The sequence below is a fragment of the Lepidochelys kempii genome, chromosome 5 (assembly GCF_965140265.1).
Source record: "Lepidochelys kempii isolate rLepKem1 chromosome 5, rLepKem1.hap2, whole genome shotgun sequence".
Taxonomy (NCBI): domain Eukaryota; kingdom Metazoa; phylum Chordata; order Testudines; family Cheloniidae; genus Lepidochelys; species Lepidochelys kempii.
The window spans coordinates 22,395,600-22,415,533 of record NC_133260.1 but is presented as its reverse complement, the minus strand read 5'-3'; the positions used below and the strand labels follow the sequence as shown (position 1 = coordinate 22,415,533).

At 44.6% G+C, this 19,934-nt stretch overlaps 1 protein-coding gene across 1 annotated transcript; it reads right to left on the bottom strand.

Moving 5' to 3' along the window:
* Positions 1–3,360: 3,360 nt before the first annotated feature.
* On the bottom strand, positions 3,361–11,227 carry GRP (gastrin releasing peptide). Its single transcript, XM_073346160.1, has 3 exons — positions 10,783–11,227; positions 7,553–7,803; positions 3,361–3,752 (listed from the first exon to the last, which is right to left on the bottom strand). The coding sequence occupies exons 1-3, from the start codon at positions 11,225–11,227 to the stop codon at positions 3,699–3,701; spliced, it is 750 nt and encodes a 249-aa protein (XP_073202261.1). The 3' UTR covers positions 3,361–3,698.
* Positions 11,228–19,934: the final 8,707 nt, after the last annotated feature.

The window sequence follows — 19,934 nt, the reverse complement described above, 5'->3', positions numbered from 1 at the left end:
AGGTGCCACAAGTACTCCTTTTCTTTTTGCAAATACAGACTAACATGGCTGTTACTCTGAAACTTCCCGTACATAGGTGCCGACTTAGTGGGTGCTCTGGGGCTGGAGCACCCGCAGGGAAAAAAAATGGTGGGTGTGGAGCACCCACCGGCAGACACCCCATCAGCTTCCACCCACCCCTCTGGTTCCTCCTGCCCACTGGTGGCCCCATTGATCAGTGCCTCCCCCTTCCCAACCCTAACCCTCCCACCTGCCATGAACAGCTGTTTCACAGCATTCAGGGAGACTGGGAGGGAGTGGGGAGGAACAGGGACATGGCATGCTCGGGGGAGGGGGCGGAACTGGGTAGGAAGAGGCAGGGTGGGGGCAGGAAGAGGCAGGGAAGGGGTGGGACCTTGGGGAAAGAGGTGGAGGGGGGGCGGGGCCTGGGGCCTGGGGCAGTGCCAGGGGGTCGAGCACTCCCCAGCAGTTTGAAAAGTCTGCTCCTGTGTTCCAGTAGCGCCTTAAGTAACATTAACATCTGTCACGTGTTCAGCCTCTAATCCTTCCCTGAAGAGGAGAAGTGCAGATATACACAAGTTTATGTTAGTAAAGGCAAGGTCGAAGACATGCCCCTTGCACTTGGAGCAGAAGGTGGTGAGGTTTGTGATGGTCCTTAGTTCCCAGAAGAGTTCACTGACAGTTTCAAAGTAGCCCTTATTGTAGCGAGTTCCATTACGCCAGCAGAGCATAGCTGTCTACCCCTAACTTCATCCTGTAGCTTCAGGTGAACTTTTAGGTACCCTCAACCTGGCCTGTGGAGCACCTTGAACCTGAACTTGCTTCAATATTCTACGGAAAGCCAGTGGAGGGGGAGGAGGACAGGTCTGATGTGTTTGCAGACATCAAGAGATGGAGAATCCACCACTTCCCTTGGTAGTTTATTCCAATGATTATTCACTCTGACCGTTAAAAAAAATATGCCTTATTTCTAATTTGAATTGCTGAGTTTAACTTGGCAGCTGGCATCTTGCTGTGAGATGCCACGTATGGGAATTTCACAGAAGGCTTCTGTAAAAAATGAAGGTTTCAGAAGTGGTTGGCTGACACTAATGAGACTTAGGGCTAGTCTGGACACTACCGTGCTACATCGGCACAGCTGCACCGAGCTACACCGCTGTGTGCTCGGATCAGGCCCCCCTTAGTGCCCGTTCATTCGTATTAAAGCGTCTCTGTTTCTGGTCAAAGCCATTTGTACCTAACTCTTTGGACAAACACATGTCTGGCGCTCTCAAGAGATTATTCCCCAGCCTTGGGGGATTGTTCAAAGTGAAAGGTAGTGATGGATGGCCACAGCTGTGTGCTCAAGGAAGGGTTTGCTTTGCTTTGAAACAAACGTTCAGCTGGGAATCATTTTTGTCATCTAAAGTTATTATAGTGTATAATTATGAGATGCCAAATGTCGCACTGTCTAGCCTGAGTATGTATTTTCATATGTCACCACCCATTCTTTAGTCATTTGCATAGAGAAATTATTTTTAGTCTTTGTGGTCTGGTTTTAGGCTGTTCTACTGTGGGAACTAGTAGTAGCAGTCTCCCTTTGCTTGGTGGGACTCCCAGTAGGAAACTGCCCAATTGAGTGCAAAGGCCTCCTTCTATGGAGCAGATTACTTTGCTTGGCCAATGTACACACTGAAGCACAATGCAGCTGAGGGAAGGACTGTTCAGGCCCAGCAAGTGTTTTAGGAGCCTGTCGCTGTCTTACGCAGCTGTGTGTGTGTGTGTTTGGTAGGAATGCTCCTCCTTCATGCTGAATTAGGGCCATATGGAACTGCACTCTGTGTGGACCACCTGACCCCACCCTTGTTTGTGTGTGACATCCCACATCCCCTCCACATTCCACTCTGAAGACCCACTGGAGATGTCATTTATGTATCATGCAGAGGAATACAGGGTCCGTCTGGGTGAGCTTATCCCAGTGCCTGGGCAGAAATACCTCACTACATTGGAGCCTTACACATCTAGGTGTAAGGGGATTGCTGGCCCTTACTGAAACTCAGTGGGGTTTGTTCTTGTTGGCTACCGCCCAGTACCAAAAGGTTGGGGACGGCTGGATGGGAAATCAGGACCCTGAGACTGACAGTCCCCAGGAACATTGGGGAGAGGTCAATGCTCCAGGTCAGCCTGATTGACAGGGTTGGCATGCTAATAAGGGAGTCAGGAGGCCAGAGTGGTTCCGTCCTCTGTGTGAGCAGGAATTGCCTAGGACCTGGGTCAGCCCAGGGAGCAGGTCAGTGCTGGAAGCAGAGTCACAGCAGCAAAAGCCAGAGAAGCAGCCCAGGAAGCTGGAGGCAGAGCAGCAGCACTGCTGACACAGGGTGGAGCCGGAGCTGGGGCTGGAGCAGTCCGGAGCTGGGTGCGGTGAGCAGCTGGGCAGAGCGAGGGGGGGACCCTGGGCAGGGGGACCAGCACAGGGAGACGCCCCCAGCCAGGAGGCCTTGCAGGCCAGACTTGGAGGAGGAGCATAACCTTGATGTGGGAGGGAGGCTGACGCTGGGAAGAAGGGTCCTGGCACCTAGAGCCTGAAGCCATGTGGCCACCACCAGAGCAAGTGTCCAACCTGCAGCATCCCTGCAGCGCAGCACAGCCAGGGCCTGGGCACGAGGCCTGGGACTTGTGAGGAACAGACTGAACTTCCCTTACACTTCAGAGATGGTGGTTGTGACGTCCCCATGCCACAGAGCAGGATGATGCATTTTCCTTTCACCTTTCCTATTTTTTCCTTATTTTTTAAAATTGATTTCTGTTTAATACATTGTATTTGCTTTGAATGGTATGTAATGATCAGTGGGTCACAGAAGTATCCAGTGCAGAGAGAGCACCCCACAGTTGGGACACCCTAGCCACTGCCTGAAGTGACCATGACAAGGTTGCGGGTCGAGCCCCCCAGGAGTCCTGGGCCCAGCCTTGTTGGGGTTACGAGGACTCTGCCACACAGGAGAGTGGAAGGGGAGCCTTCAAGGTCAGGCAGGCCTCTGGGTAAAGGGAGTGGGAGTGAGGACTCAGATCCTTTCGCTGCCCCATTTCACTGGGGTAGTGTATAAGCCAGGAAAGTTCCCCACAATAGCGGGACCCCCGTTTACATATGTAAGGCCGTTTGGATCTTGGCTCACTGAAAATACACCCCTTAGGGTCAATGGAACAGATGGACAGGTCCTGACTGGTGTAAATCAGTGTAGCTCTATGGGATTCAGTGAAGCCACATCAATTTATACAGCTGAGGATCTTGCCCAACATGTAACGAACCTCCCAGTTGTTTGTTTGTTTGTGACACAGTCAGTCAACATTTTGTAACTCAGATAAAAACAGAAACTTGGCCTTTCTTCTTCTTCTTTATTGTGAATGTTGAAATGTCATGTAGTTTTAACCTAAAGGTGAACTGATTAGACAGAGAAGTCAGATAACTGGAAGACCCTTCCTGGACATTTGTTTACAGCAAAGCAGTTCAAATAAGAAAATGCAGCTTGAAGGAAAAAAAAAAAAGAAGAGTTTAGTCAATGTTGGAACATACAAGAATACAAGTGTTTAGGTATTTTACACAAAAGTAATCTTGTTTACACAAAAGAAACCTTGTTGGTTAGCTGTTACAATTGAGTGCTTGTGAAACATAGTCTCTTAAGGATACTATTTTATTCCTTCAAGGTTGGAAGATCTTCACTTCAGCTTGGAGTGCTTTCTTTCCTATTCATAACTTGAAGCAGATAATCCATCATCTAATAAAGAGAAGTAAATAATATTTACAGAACAGACTTGTCAAAAGTCACATGCTGATTCAATAAACCTAATGTATAACTGTTGTCTGCTTCTATTCCATACAACAAATACATTCCTAATACTTGCCCCCAATGTTAGCTTGCTAAAAGGCAACCAAGGTCCAAGAAAAAGAGTTCTTCAAAATTATTTTCTTCATAGTCCCATTTACAGAACATCAAATGAATGTTGGAAAGTGAGTTCGTAGAAACATTTTATAATTTACTTTGGATTGCACTTGCGACAGCTTGCAAGAGCAAAACCTTAGAACAACAAGAAAAGCAGCGGCTTCAGTTTTCTACAGCTGTTCCAGATTAGTTTTAGTTTTAATTTACTCTATGTCTGAGGGGTGGGAGGGTTGGTGTTGATTTGCAGTTGTTAAATTAACTGAGGCAGAAGAATTTGACTGTAAAACAAAAATCAAAACCTTGGGGGAATGATGAGCAAGGCTGAATTGTTAGGACATGACATGCAAGAAAATAAAAATGAAGAAGCATTGTAAACTCCCTGAACAGACAGGCAAAATCTGGGGAGAAGGATGCAACAATCGGAAGAGAGAAGAATTGTGCCTAGAACACAATAGTAGCAGTGGGAGATTTCAGCTACACAGATAGAAAAAGGGACTAAATAAGCCTGATTCTTATATATGAGCCAGACATGAAACCAGAGGGACCTTCTGCTTCTTGTTTTTAAACTCTAGATACTTTTAATTTGGATTTTTAAAATGTAACATTTGAATATATACATGGAACAATGAAATTACAGCACAGTGACTATGTGTACATTATGGCAACATGCCTTTGACAATCCTATAAACCTATACCCATGCTACACACATTAACCTAAAGTATAATCTCAACAGGATCTCCTCCTGCACTTTCCTTATGGAATAAACCTATAGAATTTAATGGGATGAAACCAATAAATTTCTGTAGAAATTACAGTATGACATATAGAAAACATTACTGAGTGACAAATACTTGGTACCCACTCAGGAGGGGGCCTATCTTCATTTGACTTCATCACTTATTTGTATGTCGTACCCCTTCTCCCACCCTGTGTCTGTCTTTTGGATGGTGAGTTTTTCAAGGCGGAGATTATAGCTTTTATGTTTGGAAAATGCCTTGCACATTGTGGGCACTAGGGGAAATAAATAAAATAATAATAATGCCACTTAAAAAGAAGGAAGCCTAAGTAAATTCCACTTGGAAACAACCCTGACAAAAGGACATCTAACAATACCGTCTTATATTCTGTAGTTTTCTATTCCTAGCTCAAAACATATAAAGTGTGTTGCTTGTTATATTTTATGTTCATACATTAGTATGAAGAGTTACTAGTAAGATTCTTGCCCCCACTAAAACATGCTTATATATACATTCACTAGATGGCAGTCAATGGTGATGCATACTTGGATGGACCCTTGCGATGCTAACATCTCCACAAGCACATATGTAATCTACCATTATTTACAGCCTTGTAATAGATTGACCATGCAATGGTCCCAGAATAATTTATATATGTTCTCTCAGCCTGCATATACAGTCTGAAATTTTCTTTGGAACATTTACATTTAATTGCTTGACCCCAGTATCAGAACTCAGCAGCAGATACAATCTACCATGACTGATTAAACATCTCTTGATCTTTCTAGACAGTTGGCTTCCACTGAAGATTCAAATACAGCAAAAGTTGGGACTTATTTCATGTGACTTACAGGCCCCATCCTGCATCCATTGGAATCAGTGGCAACACCATTATTATAATAATAAATAAACCCTATCTGACCATCTCCCATCTAGCCATGCACAACACATTCATCATTGGGGTATCTATGCACCTTCATAGAGGTGTTCTACAGCACCACTTTAAAATGAAAGGTTTGACTAGACAAAGTCTGAGTAACTAAGACTGTATCATATACCAAAGATTCTGCAGAGATAAAATCTGCACGCAGAAGGATCCTGCAGATCTCTGATAATTACAGCTTTTATGCTCCAAGTCTCATTGGCTATCAGACCAGTGTGCCAGTTTATTATATTAGCCTCAGTTTATTATTAAGGTGGCTAATTATTGTTATTATTTAAATAGTATCATAAATGCTCAGGAAATTTGAAGCACATAAGATCCCTGGGGTCTCCATGTCTGTAAGAGCAAATCTCAGAAGATGGGAAAATTTCCACTGACTCCAGGAAGCGTTCGCTCAGAGCCTAAACAGATTGCTTATGACAAAAACAGAAGCTCTTTGTAATACTACCGTTGAAAAATGCAAAGCAAAATCTCCTTTCATGTGTGCCCTAACCACTGGGCTATTGAATATTCTGAGGGGGGTGGGGGGGCTCAGTCTCTCCTCCTGAAGCTGTTCCATTTGGATTAAATAGAGTCATTTGTGGGGGCCAGGTTGGGGGGTTGGAGGAGAGCACAAGCATGAGAATGACTCCCTACCTTGGTGGTTACAGCACTCACCCAGCATGTGGGAGACCCAGTCCCCCCACTCCAATAGTTCTTTCATTATTTATACACATTGGAACAGCTTCAACAGGAGAGACACAGGGAGTTCCCTATATCAGACTATCCCTATTCCCAAAGGTTAGAGCATCACCAAAGAGGTGGTAGATTCCTGTTCAAATCCCTTGTCTTACTCAGGTGGAGGGGGGACTTGAACTGGGCTTCTCCCACATCCCAGGTGAGTACCCTAACCACCTAGCTAAAAGTTACAAAGGAGGTCCTCCTCCCTCCCTCCCTGCAGCTGTTCTGGGTGAACTCGCATGCAGGACCCAATCTGCCTCAGAACATGCCTACAGGCTTGGGCCTGGCAGGAGAGTTAGGCAGCCAGGTGCATCTCGCTGGGGCTCAGGATGCCAGATACCTAGAGTGAGGCAGCCCTGTACCTGCACAGAGGCAGAAACATAGGCACCCAGGGAACTTTTACCCAGTGAGTTTAGGCACCTGCATGTTTGGCAGCCGCTGAATGGGGTTTTTGTGGTTCTCAATGGGGCCTGATCCTGGGATTTAGGAGCCTAAAATGGCAGTTAGATTCCTAAGTCCCTTTCTGAATCTAGCCCCAAATTCCCATTTTGTGAAATTTGTTTTGAGTGGCAGAAGTTTATCAAGGTTAGGTCATAACATCAAAGGACAGAAATAATATCAAGTGATACAGATGGCCATTCATGTAGCTCAAATATTGAAAGGGGAATACTGACAATTCAAATAAATCAGCTAGCTAATGAGAAGCAGATTGGGCAGTAGTTGGGGATATCTTGTTTGTTTGTGTTTTTAAAAATACAAAACCACTGAGTTTGAACATAGCTCACCTACATAACCATCATGTAATCTTTTTATCATCACCCTTAATCTTCCTCCCTGATGGTTCCCTCCTATTGTTTGCAGGAGTTTTCAGATTACATTGTGAACTCTTCAGTGCAGGGACTACATCTGGTTGTGTGTTTGTTTGGCAATGATTGGGGCACTTTTTATAATACAAATAAATCACAATACTTGAAAAAATATACACATCAAATAGTTTTCACCCAAGCCATAGGCTGAAATTTACAAAATATATGCTGAGCTGTTCTAAATAAATACACCCATAAAAGGTATGCTCTATTCAGTGACAATTTGCGATCAGGAGTAAGGGATAAATTCACTGAATTAGTTGTTCTTTACAAAATGTTTGACCAGCTCTACCAACAATCCCAGAGTGAGGAGCTAATTTGTTTTTTAAAAAAATCAGATTTACAGTACCTTCTTGTTTTAAACTTACATCTTTAAAGCTGCTGTCATCATCTGTCTCCCAAGTGTTCTTGGTATACCATGGAAGCTCTTCCCTTAGGGTCTGAGCACTTCTGTTTTCATTTTCTTCTAACAGCCTTAGCAAATTCTTCAGTGTTTCTTCCCATTGCAAGTAATCTCCCAGCTGCTTGACATTTTCAGGTAATGCTGAAAATGGGATCTTGTTTTCTTCTTCATAAACGTAGGGAAAATCTCCAGTGCTCTTTTTCCCCATTAAATGTCCTATAAAAATAATCAGAATATCATGACATTAACCAAAAAATAATTAGCATGTGAGTGTGGATGTCCAAAGCCACATTCTGATTGGCCAGTAGAGCCTTTTGAATGATGTCACACCAACTCAGAGTCACACACACAAAAGTCCCTAGGCCCATTATATTAAATGGGTGGGGTGATATGTTGATGAGAAGAGGATAGATATAATAAGCCACCAAGAGAGGCAACTGAGAGCAGGAGTGAGTGTGAGCAGGTGAAGGAGAGGTTGAAAGTTTTATTTTCTTCCCACCCAAGCTTCCAGTTCAGCAGCAGAGTGTGGCTTTTCCTACCACTTTTAACTGTAATTTTTATGGCAAAAAGCTACATTGGATAGGCTTCAGTATTCCAGGTGTTGTTTTTATGAAAGTGACATTGAAATTGGCCGTGGTCCACAAACTAAGGGCACTGTCTACACTGCAAAAGAGAAACGCTGCTGGGGACAACAACCTGCAAATGATCGTTGTGATAAGTGGAGCGAAAGTCAGGGCAAGGCTTTCAGGAAATAATAATAATAATAAGTATCAATTGGGGCTCATTGCCCCTTGGATCTCACTCTCCAATATACATTTTGAACTCAGAAATAGCGCGATATGTTACCATGATTAACTCTTCCCAAGGGTCAAGCTCTCCTTTCTTATTCCCCACAGTAGCGCCTTTCTTCCGCCGGTCGCTATCCCCGCGAATTGCAAGCTTTCGATTCCCTTTGACTTTTGCAAAGATGTATTATTAGTCTGTGGTCACCGGAGCTGTATTTAATTCCGTTTCCACCTCTTGCCATGGCTGATAGGAACGAGCCAGCGCTCCGCGGCTTTCGATGGGGGAAGCAGACCAAAGGAAACAATTCTGCCCCTGTGTCAAGCACCCCAGCCCGCAACCTCCCTGCCTCCGGGGAGCGGCAATTTAGACACATAGATAAGCCTACAAACCAACACTACAAAATGGAAACAACACACGCGCTAGGGGAGTGAAGAGAAACGAGGCCACTCTGGGAGTCTAGTGACTAGCTAGACAGACACTATCAGCTTCCAAATGAAACCGCATCCTCCTCCAGGGTCAGTAACACAAAAGGGCCTTGCTGGCCATGGAAATCAGGGGCTGGAGCCAGCTCGTCCGCCTTGAAGAAGAGCTCTGTGTAGCCCCAAAGCTTTTCTCTCTCACCAGAGGAGCTGGTCCCATGAAATATATCACCTCACCCACCTGGTCTTTCTAGGGAGAAGGAATGATCCAAAGAATGTATTTGACTCCTTTTCATTACACCTGCCCCTGGTTCCCTGTCCCACAGGGCGGCTCTGATGGATTTCACTAAGGCCTCCTGCCAACTATTCTGATGGAAGAAAGCTCCTCTCTTGCCACCTCCAGCCCACCTCACTGCTCTGAGTAAAGTGAAAAGAAAGGAGGACTTGTGGCACCTTAGAGACTAACCAATTTATTTGAGCATAAGCTTTCCTGAGCTACAGCTCACTTCATCGGATGCATACTGTAGAAAGTGTAGAAGATCTTTTTATATACACACAAAGCATGAAAAAATACCTCCCCCACCCCACTCTCCTGCTGGTAATAGCTTATCTAAAGTGACCGCTCTCCTTACAATGTGCATGATAATCAAGTTGGGCCATTTCCAGCACAAATCCAGGTTTTCTCTGCCCCCCCACCCCCCACATACAATGGGAGAAAACCTGGATTTGTGCTGGAAATGGCCCAACCTGATTATCATGCACATTGTAAGGAGACTGATCACTTTAGATAAGCTATTACCAGCAGGAGAGTGGGGTGGGGGGAGGTATTTTTTCATGCTTTGTGTGTATAAAAAGATCTTCTACACTTTCCACAGTATGCATCCGATGAAGTGAGCTGTAGCTCACGAAAGCTCATGCTCAAATAAATTGGTTAGTCTCTAAGGTGCCACAAGTCCTCCTTTTCTTTTTGGGAATACAGACTAACAGGGCTGCTACTCTGAAACCTGAGTAAAGTGAGGTTTAGATGTATTATTATTATTATTTTCCTAGTGCCCCAGGCATGGACCCAGGGACCGCTTTGCGCTAGGAGCTGTACAAACACAGACTACAAAGATGGCCCGTGTCCCGCACCTGGCTCCAGGAGAGAACGGCCGAGGTCTGGCCGCGAGAAGCAGCCGCGGAGCCCCACCCTCCCTGTCCTCGGACGGGCTGGTTTTACCGCTCTGCAGTGTGCAGGGCATTCCAGGAACAAAGCGGCTTCAGATCAGTGCTGCTCAGCGCCCCTGGAAGCCACGGGGAGCCCTGCCACGGACCGCAGGTATCATCTTAAATGAATCACACGGGTTCAAAGGTAGCATCGCTCTTCTCTTGGCTTTCAGTGGCTGTCGCGGGTTTGCTCTCGAGCTCAGCCATTGCATGGGCCAATTGCACGCGGGCTCCTTTTCTTCCCGAATTCTGGGTGTGTTGCGGTGACACTGATCCGTGTGTGTGTGTGTGGGGGGGGGGGGGTCCGCTTTTCCAAACAGGGATTCCCAGCATCCGACGGCGCCTATCTTTGCATGTATTCATCATTATAATTCACCGGGCCCCCCATGTAAAAGTGCATCTGTCTCGCCGGATCTCCTGCTTTCGTGAGCCGGAGGAGAATCAGCGCCCTAAGCCAAACGGCTCTCTGAACACAAAGCGCATCTTCCCCTCAGTGAGATAGCCTGTGTCACGCAAAAACCAAGCCCACAGGCTAGTAAAGTCTGGGCTGCGGTGCTAATTAACAAGAGGCTTGGAACTCAAGCCATCAATCGCTCCCTAGGCAGACACATGGTCGGGCGGGCAGGTGGACTGATGTTACTGGGAGGAGGATCGAGCTAGTCCGAAGTTTCTAGCAGGACCATGAAGCGCTGCAGCGCCTGGAGAAAAGCCCCCCTTACCCCCAATAAATGCTACAGCGGGGTCCAGGGCTGCCCCGGTCTCCCTGCGCGGCGCGGACACTTACCCACCGCCCAGTGGCTGCCCCTGGGGTAGATCTTGGCCAGAGGGGAGGCTCCGCCGTTGGACTGCAAGGGAGCCGCGGCGCCCCAGTGCACCTCGAGCAGGACCAGGGCGAAGAGGCCCAGCGAGAGGAGGGAGCGGGGCTTCCCGAGGAGGAGGAATTCGCAGCCCCCCATGGTGCGCGGCGCTGCACGGGCGAGTCCGGCTCCTGGCTGGAGGGAGGGAATCCGCTGCTCTGGATCTGCGGGGCCAGGTGCTGCTGCCGCCTCTGCTGCCTCCGCCAGCGCTGACCCGAATTTATAAGGAAGCGGGACGAGGTGACAGCGAAGTTCAGGCACCTGGCGCCTCCCCCAAAGGTGGCTCTGGGAGCGCGGGGGCTGCGGAGCGCTCAGCCAGCCAGAGCCACACCGCACCGGCAGGCTCCCTGCGGCTGGGGATGGGCGGCGCATCCTTTGCGAGCCCTCCCCGGCCCCCTCCCTGCTGGCTGGGGCAGGACTCGGGATTCGCCTTCCAAATGGACCATTCAACCACCCCCAACCCGCAGCCTCGGCGTGACAGTCTCTGGGGAGCGAGTTACTGCGCGCTTGGGTCCCCCAGTTATCCGACCCCCAGCTCCCACCCCCAATATCCCCGCCTCTGGGGAACATGGCGCGCAACTGTATCAGACACCCCACACCCCAGTATCCCCGCCTCTGGGGAGCAGAGGTGTTACTGGGGTTCCCCTGTATCAGACACCCACACCCCAATATCGCCGCCTCTGGGAAGCATGGAGCGCAACTGGGATGCCTCTGTATCAAACACCCCACACCCCAATATCCCAGCCTCTGGGGAGCAGGGGGTGTTACTGGGGTTCCCCTGTATCAAACACCCCACACCCTCAATATCCCTACCTCGGGGGAGCAGGGGGGTTACTGGGGTTCCCCTGTATCAAACACCAAAGTCCCCAGTATCTCTGCCTCCTGGGAGCAGGGGGTGTTACTGGGGTTCCCCTGTATCAAACACCCCAGCCACACCGATATCCTCGCTTCTAGGGAGCGGGGTTACTGGGGTGCCCCTGTATCAAACACCCGACCCTGCAAATATCCCTGCCTCTGGGGAACAGGGGCTGCTACTGGGGTTCACCGGTATCAAACACCCCAGCCCCCCAGTATCCTCGCCTCTGGGGAGCAGGAGGTATTACTTGGGTTCATCTGTATCAACTACCTCAGCCCCCCACCCCAATATCCCCACCTCTGGGGAGCAGGGGGTGTTACTGGGGTTCCCCTGTATCAAACACCAAAGCCCCCCAATATCACCGCCTCTGGGGAACAGGGGGGTGTTATTGGAGTTCCCCTGCATCAAACACCCCAGTCCCCCAATATCCCCGCCTCTGCGAAGCAGGGGGTGTTAGTGTGGTTCCCCTGCATCAACACCCCGCCCCCCCCCCCCCCCAGTGCGATATCGCTGGTTCTGGGGAATATCTGGGTGTTACTAGGTTCCCCTGCGTCAAACCCCTCAGCCCCCCAATAGCCCCACCTCTGGAGCGTATTAACCCGTTCACCCACTACTCCTACTTTTGGGTAGCAGGGGCCCTGGCATTGCGGTTTCCTTTCCAGCCCGGCTCCCAAAGTAACTCCAGGGCTCGGGCACAAGTTGCTAGTTACTGATATGTCCTGAGCACCCCCTTCCCTCCCCCGGAGGTTTCCCCGTTCCCTTGATCGACAAGCCCTTCCCTACAATTCCCAGGCCGTACAAAGCCACCACTAGCCCCTCGGCCCCTTCCCCGCACACTCATTGAACGGGGGCGCTTTGTTTCCTCTGTGGGTTGTGAGACTTGATAAGCCCTTGGATGCGCCCCCGCCAGCACGTTCTTATCAAGGCAGGGGGCGAGGAGGAGGGGGGGGGATCTTTATTTACCCAGTTACTGTCGCTGATAACCACAGGGCTGTTCACACCGGGACAGGCGCCCTCTAATTGATGGCCCCCTGTCATTGTATCGTGCACGCGTCCTTACTCCAGGCTCATTTAGGCACACCCGTGCTCCCACCCACCACCTGGCCCGATTTGTCACGGGCTCACATTATCCGGTTCTATGCTGTACACTTTTAGTGCATCCTTCACGTTGTGGCTTCCCCTCCCTCGCCCCACGCACTTGCACTGCTGCTGCGGATTCTGACAGTATCTCTGTGGCTGCACGTGCCTGGCTATATTGTGTCTGGGGGTCTCTATTGTTAATTAGAGTGACTTTACACTTATCTGCTCCCTTTCACAGGTATCAAGGTTCCATACCATGGGCTGACCAGATGCTTGCTGCGTTCAGTCTGCACCCTCTCTGTGTTTGTTTTTGGCTCTCCTGTTTCACTCTCTTTTCATTCCCATTTGTGTTGCTTTCATTTTGCTGGGTGAGTTACTTAGTGTATGGGCTGTGTATCTGTGTGCCTACATGTGGCTCTTGTGTTTCTGTGCCATTCACCTATAGTTGCTTTGTGTGTGTGGTGTGTTGTGTACCTAGCCAGGTATATAAGGTCTGGTGTGGTTTTATACCTGTGAAGTAGTGGTGAACAAGGGAGGCAGAATTTCATTTTGGATAAAAAATTATGAATCTTGTAAGCAATGTTCCCTCTAATTTTTGACAGGCTGTGTGCGCAAAAAAATTCTTTTGCACAAATTGTTAAAGCAGAGTTCAAATTTGTGCGCTATGAGGCAAATGCACCCAAACGAGTAAAATGTGTATACATTTAAAAAGTTTTAATTTGCAATTTGTGATAATAGTTTTACACCATGTTATTTTATTAATGTCATTTTTAAATACTTAGAAAAAGGAAATGTAACCATTCTTCATGAAGCAGAAGTTAGTTTTAAGCATTACGCTTTATGATCTTTTTTATAGACAATCATGAGCATATATCAAGCACATATTAATCATGATCATTATCAGTCTATAGGCTTCTGCCTGTTGGTGTCCACTTTCACCTTTCATTCTATACACGTCTGAAAATATTTTGATAAACATATAATAAAGACAATTCAATAAGTATACCATTATGTCAATTTATATGGGGGTTCAGATAGAGACATCATAAGTAAAAAAAGAAAAACAAGAGTTTGTTTTTTAAATTTAAAATTTTCCTAAAAAATATTAATAAATTATTATCAGCCAAGAATAATATATGTAATTACAAATGCATTTTAATTTCCTTATTGGTCGAAATGTCAAAGAGCGCTAAATTAACCTTACTGTTTTTCCCTGTGATCTTTTTCATTTGCCTATGCAATATAAACTCTGCCCAGATCTGTCAGTCCTCCATCCAGCTGGTAACTCTTAATACACATCAGCATGTCCAAATGATCTACTTGTAAATGATTCCGTAGTTTGTTTTTTAGAGTGTTCATTAAGCTAAAGCCACGCTCACAGTCTGCACTTGATGCTAGGAATGTTCCTCCAATATCCATCAACTTTGCAAGATCCTGAAACTGTTCGTTCTGGTGAGCAAATGTCACCATATCCAGGAAGCTCAAAACCAATTGGCTTTTGATTCTTTCGGCTACTGCAAACTTGAAGTCATTGTACTGACTGACTATAACAATCTCTTCAGCAAGAAAGTCTTTGTATTTTGAACATAGGGATTCGACCTGATGAATTCCAGAATTGAAGTCACACTTAACTATTGCTGCACAATCAAAAGCGGACCACTCCTGGACTTCATCCTCTGGAAACCTGTCTGCCAAATGTGCACACAAGATGTTTATGAAAGTTATTATGGAACTGGAATCAATTTCATTATTTTCTTGAGAGCTCATATCTAAGAGAGCCTTAACTTTGTCACTCCATAAGACCGAATCTCCAAGGTACTGTCTTCTGATCTTGTTCAGTTTACCTTGGGCAAGGTGAAATGCTTCAAGAGGTGTAAGGCCCTGTTTCTGGAGCAGCATGGATAGTGAAGCCAGCTCTGACAAAACATTATTCAAAACTTCTAATGTTATTCACTTTTCCATGGTATTCAGCTTTTTGTGGCAGTATTTAGAAACTGTCTTTATCTTTGTCTTGCTCAAAATATTCCAGAAGAGGATTATAGTTGCGAATAATTGCTTGAAGTGCAAAGTGCCTAGATAACCAGCACACTTCACTGAGTGGCCTGAAAGCCACTGACTCGCATTCAGAAGCATCCACTATTTCCTGAAATTTGCATTTTCTCCTGGATGACTGACAGAACACTGTGTAGACAGTTCTCATTAAGGTTTCGATGTCTCTTATCAGCTTGACCTCTTTCCATGCATCAGAAATCCCCAAGTCTTCCCGGTGCGCAATGCAATGGTGCTGGACTAAGTGTGGAATATCACGTTTCAGCTGAGCTGCCACACCATTGAGTTTGCCCAACATCACGGAGGCACCATCAGATGTGAACATCACCATTTTCATTAGATCAAGTTGGTGTTTTTTATAAAACTCTTTGATTGCAGACACTATTGAAACAGCATCACATTCTTGCAATCGTAATAGTCCACCAAACAAAGTTTTATAGTCTGCAGAATTTATGGATCTATATTGAAAGTAGAGTATCCAGTATCTGTTAATGGATATATCAGTGCTTTCATCAACAGCTAGAGTATGAAACATTGCTGATGCTGTTTCATACATGAGGTCATTTTGGACAATGCAGTTGATAATTTCAAGAAATTCAAAAGCATAATTTTTACTTCTCCAGCTCGCTGGTATGCGTGCATACTTTCCATATGATCATTAACATCCTGAACAGAAAGCACTGAGCTGTTCATTTTATTGTCAATAAGTACCTTGATTACTTCTGGGTTTGAGCTCTTGTGTTCAAGATTAATTTGCCTCCTCTGCTTTTCAGCTGGACTTTCAAGAATCATGCTAAGCAATCTGCTCCGTAAGGAAGGGTTTTTGTTTCTAAGTTTTGTTACATCGTCTATATGAGACTTCCTTAACAGATGACGCTTTAAGAAATCCAACTTCCATACATCGTTCCACATTCTTTCCGTTGAAAATCCTCCCGAAGCTCTGGTATCTCGAGAATATACAAAACCACTCTGTTGTCCTCATCATATGTGAATATTTCATGAAGTTTAACAAGCATTACACTATGTGACTTTGGTGTAACCGTCCTTATAGTATCATCCAGCCATCCAGATTTAAATGAATTCGGTGTTCTTTTACGCTTTAGACCTCTAGACAGTGACATTTTGGGATTGATTTTTTACCAGATTGGTTTATTTAAAATTAATACTTTTATTATATGGCTACTATTTCAATGTGCTTAACAGCGTGACTCGAAAAAAGGGCAAACAGGAAATCATTCAGATCAGGATACCGGAAGTTTGTGCATAGTTCCGACCACGTCCATGTATCTGCGGCAAAAAACGAGGGGAAAATGGTAAAACATCATGAGTAAATGTATGAGGTCCAATGCCTTTGAAAGATTTCAATCACGAAAACAACACTTACCTTTGTTCATTTCTGGGAAATCTTTGCAGTTCCTTAGCAACTACGGCCAGGCATTTTGACTTATTCGCACATATTTGAGTTTGTACACAGCCAAATGAACAGACTACAAGGAGATGTGTGGGTCCCGACCATCCCGACGTGATCAACGTTCCACGTTCAAAATGCTGGCGGGGATGGGTACGATTCATTATCCTCCTTTGCCTTTCCCTCACTTGCCAACAAGTAGAATCTGGCTGTGTTGATAGATGGCGGGCAAACAATGTCAAAAGTCACCCAATATTTCGGCCTGGTTCCGATTTCATTTTTTGTGTGCGTGGTGTTTCGCCGTGTGAGTGGGGTTCAGGATCTGTGTGCACATGCAGACGCGCACAGCTTAGAGGGAACAGGGCTTGTAAGCGCTCTTGTTCTGTTTTTCTCTTGACTGAATTTCACCTTTCTGAATTTTGTTTATGACTGAACTGTATGCCCTTAATGGACAAACCAATACAAATTGCACAGCTAGATAAATAATTTTTAAAAAACATTCACAAGTGCTTATTTAAATCCCAGACTGGCAAACTTCATTTGAATCCACATTTCTTTTGAAACTTCATTTGAATCCAAAATTCACTTTAACTCTACTGTTTGTTACTTCTTTCTACGCAGCTCTGTGTTTTGTATCCCTCCGTGCAAGTGATGTGAATGTCTGAGTGCATTGTGTTTTTCTGCACATCTTTACAATTGGGGTGCCTGTGTGAATTTCTAAGTTGAATCTGAATTTATTAATTACTGATTATTATTACAATACTTCCTAGAGACCCAATAAGGATCGGGGCCCCAACGTGCTAGGCTCTGCACAGACATAGAATAAAAGACACCCTGTGCCCTGAAGAGTTTCCAGTTCAAATATCAGACAAGACACGAGTGGAGTTTACAAATAATAGGAAAAAGAGGAGGGTTAGGAAACTTAGAAGATTGTGTGATTACAGAGATAAGCTTGTGCACAACATGTATTTATGATTTATGTTTTTGTGTGTGATTAATGAAAGGACATTTGCAGTTAAAAGGAATCTCACAACTGTACAGGAAATTTGAAAATGAAAATGGCTCCAGAAATTGTTGCAGGAGCAATAAAATACATAATAATACTGCCTAAAAATAAACAATAATGCATAATAAAAATACATAATAATGCCTAAAATAAATAATAATAACAAAAAATAAATAATGCCTAAAAATACAAAACAACTTGACAGAATTACACAAACATTCATGCAAATAAGAGACAATGAAAACAGGCATGAATAGTTTCCTGAAAATCAGTTTTGACTGACCTGCTCACTGTAAAACAGAAAAACTCAAAAAGTCCACATATCACGCAGGGAGATGGCCTGGGACAAAGATTTTTTTTTTTTTTTCAAATTTCTTAGTATCTTATGTATTTTCCGTATCTGGGATTTAATAGTATGGCTCACAAGTCTATGGCCTGGTCCACATTTAAAATTTAGGTTGTCATAGCTACAGCACTCAGGGGTGTGAAAAATGTATACCACCAAGCACTGTAACTACGTCAGTCTAACCCCCGGTGTGGAGGCAGCTAGGTCAATGGAAGAATGCTTCTATCAACCTAGCTACCATCACTCAGGGAGATGGTGTTCCTACAGCAATGGAAAAAACCCTTCCATGGCTGTAGGCTGCATCTATACTATGGTGCCATATCTATATCCATGTCTTCAGTACAGGGATTATGAGAGAGCTAAAGGAACCTCCTTCCTACCTTGCACAGAGGTCCTGCAAGCTCTCCAAAGCTTGAAGGTTCTCTGGGACTGGCCAATATTCTAATAGATGAAACAATTTCAACCACATTGCAAGAAAAAAGATGCAGTGAAGGAGAGAGTTAAGGAGTCTAGCAGATGCCCTTAAAGGCCATGATCCAGAAAAACACTTAAACCCAGGCTTAACTTTAAGCATATTAGTAGTCCCATTGAAGTCAAAGATAGTATAGGTACATGGGTATGGAAACTTGATGTGCTATTTAACCTGGACTCAGGAACCAACAAACACAATGACACAGTCATGTGTAATTGTTGTGGCTTGTGTGGTGATTATGCTACCTTGACAAATATCTGTTAGGTACTTTTAAAAACTTAGCCCTAGGATGCACAGCTGATAGGGTTGACTGATTAACTTAAGTCCATCACATCTTCCTTTACTTTTGAATGTGAATCATTCTTTTATTTTGTTTATTAATTATATTTATTATTTATTATTTAAATTATAATCAGCTTAGAGGCCTAGTTAGGGATCAGGGCCCTGTTGTGCCAAGTGTGGTACAAATATATAGGAAAGAGACATCCCCGTCCCAACACACTTACCGTTAGAGTTGATCATAAAACAGGATTTCTTTTCCATGGGAAATTTAATATTTTGACATTTGTTTTCATCCTAATTCAAGATGAAAAGATGAAAGTTCAGAAAAATTTCAATTCAAGAATGTTGAAACAATCAGAATGAAATGTTTTGACATTCCCCATTTTGTTACAGAATCTCTCCTTTTGCCTTTACTACTTCAGTGCCATGGGAGTCATTTCAGAATCTCTGTTTTTACTTGATCCACCATGCTGCCTCATGGGAGTTGTAGTTCTTTATCCCTCCAGCCCACATTATCCCCTCGGGGCTCTTTTCCCTGTTCGGTCTCCATATTCCATGATGCACTATGGTCTTCTTTGGCTGAGCTGCAGTGATCCTTTCTGGAAGCTGTAGTTTCTTGTCTCATATCTCTGTGTTTCAGAATCTATACAAACATTTCTTCCCTACATAAGTTGTGACATGAGAGAAAGCAGAGAGGTGCTTGTAGGAGAAATGAACTAAGGTGAAGGCTGGGAACATTGGCAGGACAAAGGAAGTAGCCAAGTTCTCCCTAAAACTTCAGTATTCTAAGCTGTACAAACGAAGTTAGGAAGATAATGCCCATTTTCCAGTCTCGTTATCATTTTATCATTAGTATTTTAGCTGATCTTTTAGCTCTTTCCAGCTTTTTGATGTTTTTCCTTGTAATGTGCAGGACTATTGCTGTATTTACAGTACAAACTGATGTTATAACCTCCTGCCCCATAGCTCTGTATATAACTCCCAGAACTCTGTTAATCTTTTGGCAGCAGGATCACAAACTGAGTTCATATTCAGTTTATTATGCACAATTAGCTCCAAGTCTTTTTTTTTTCCACAGAAGCTATGAGAATAAATATTAACAGTCCTTTAAAGTATTAAATTGTACTTCCTTATATTAAATCTCATCTCACTCTGCCTCAAGATATGTTCATTTTATTCCTTCTTCATTTGCTTTTTATATTATCGTTGTGTCATTCATACATTTCATGAAAGTTTAATTTACTTCATCCTTTAGGTCACACATTACTATCGTGAACAATACTGGTATATAGAGCTGGTTAAAAATGTTTCATTGACTTTTTTTGGTTAATTTATTTTTAATTTTTTCCCCCAGTTTTTTTTTTTGTTGAAATCTCACTTTTTCAGTATAAACCTACCCCTTACTTCCCCCCACAAAATATTCAGTTTGGGGTTGCCAAAAACAATTTAGGGTATTTCAGTTTTTGATAATATTTTCCCATTTAATTTTCACAGGAAATAAAATAAATTCCCAAACAGCTGTCCTGGTTTCTCTCTCTCACTACTTAACTTCTGTTAGCACCCACTAACTAATTAAAGCC

Excerpts from the sequence above, each read along its gene's own strand:
- GRP (XM_073346160.1), bottom strand. The coding sequence starts at position 11,227 with ATGCGCCGCCCATCCCCAGCCGCAGGGAGCCTGCCGGTGCGGTGTGGC. Across the intron at positions 7,804-10,782 it reads GGGCAGCCACTGGGCGGTGG|GACATTTAATGGGGAAAAAG; the intron begins GTAAGTGTCCGC and ends TTATTTTTATAG. Across the intron at positions 3,753-7,552 it reads ATGACAGCAGCTTTAAAGAT|ATGATGGATTATCTGCTTCA; the intron begins GTAAGTTTAAAA and ends TCTCTTTATTAG.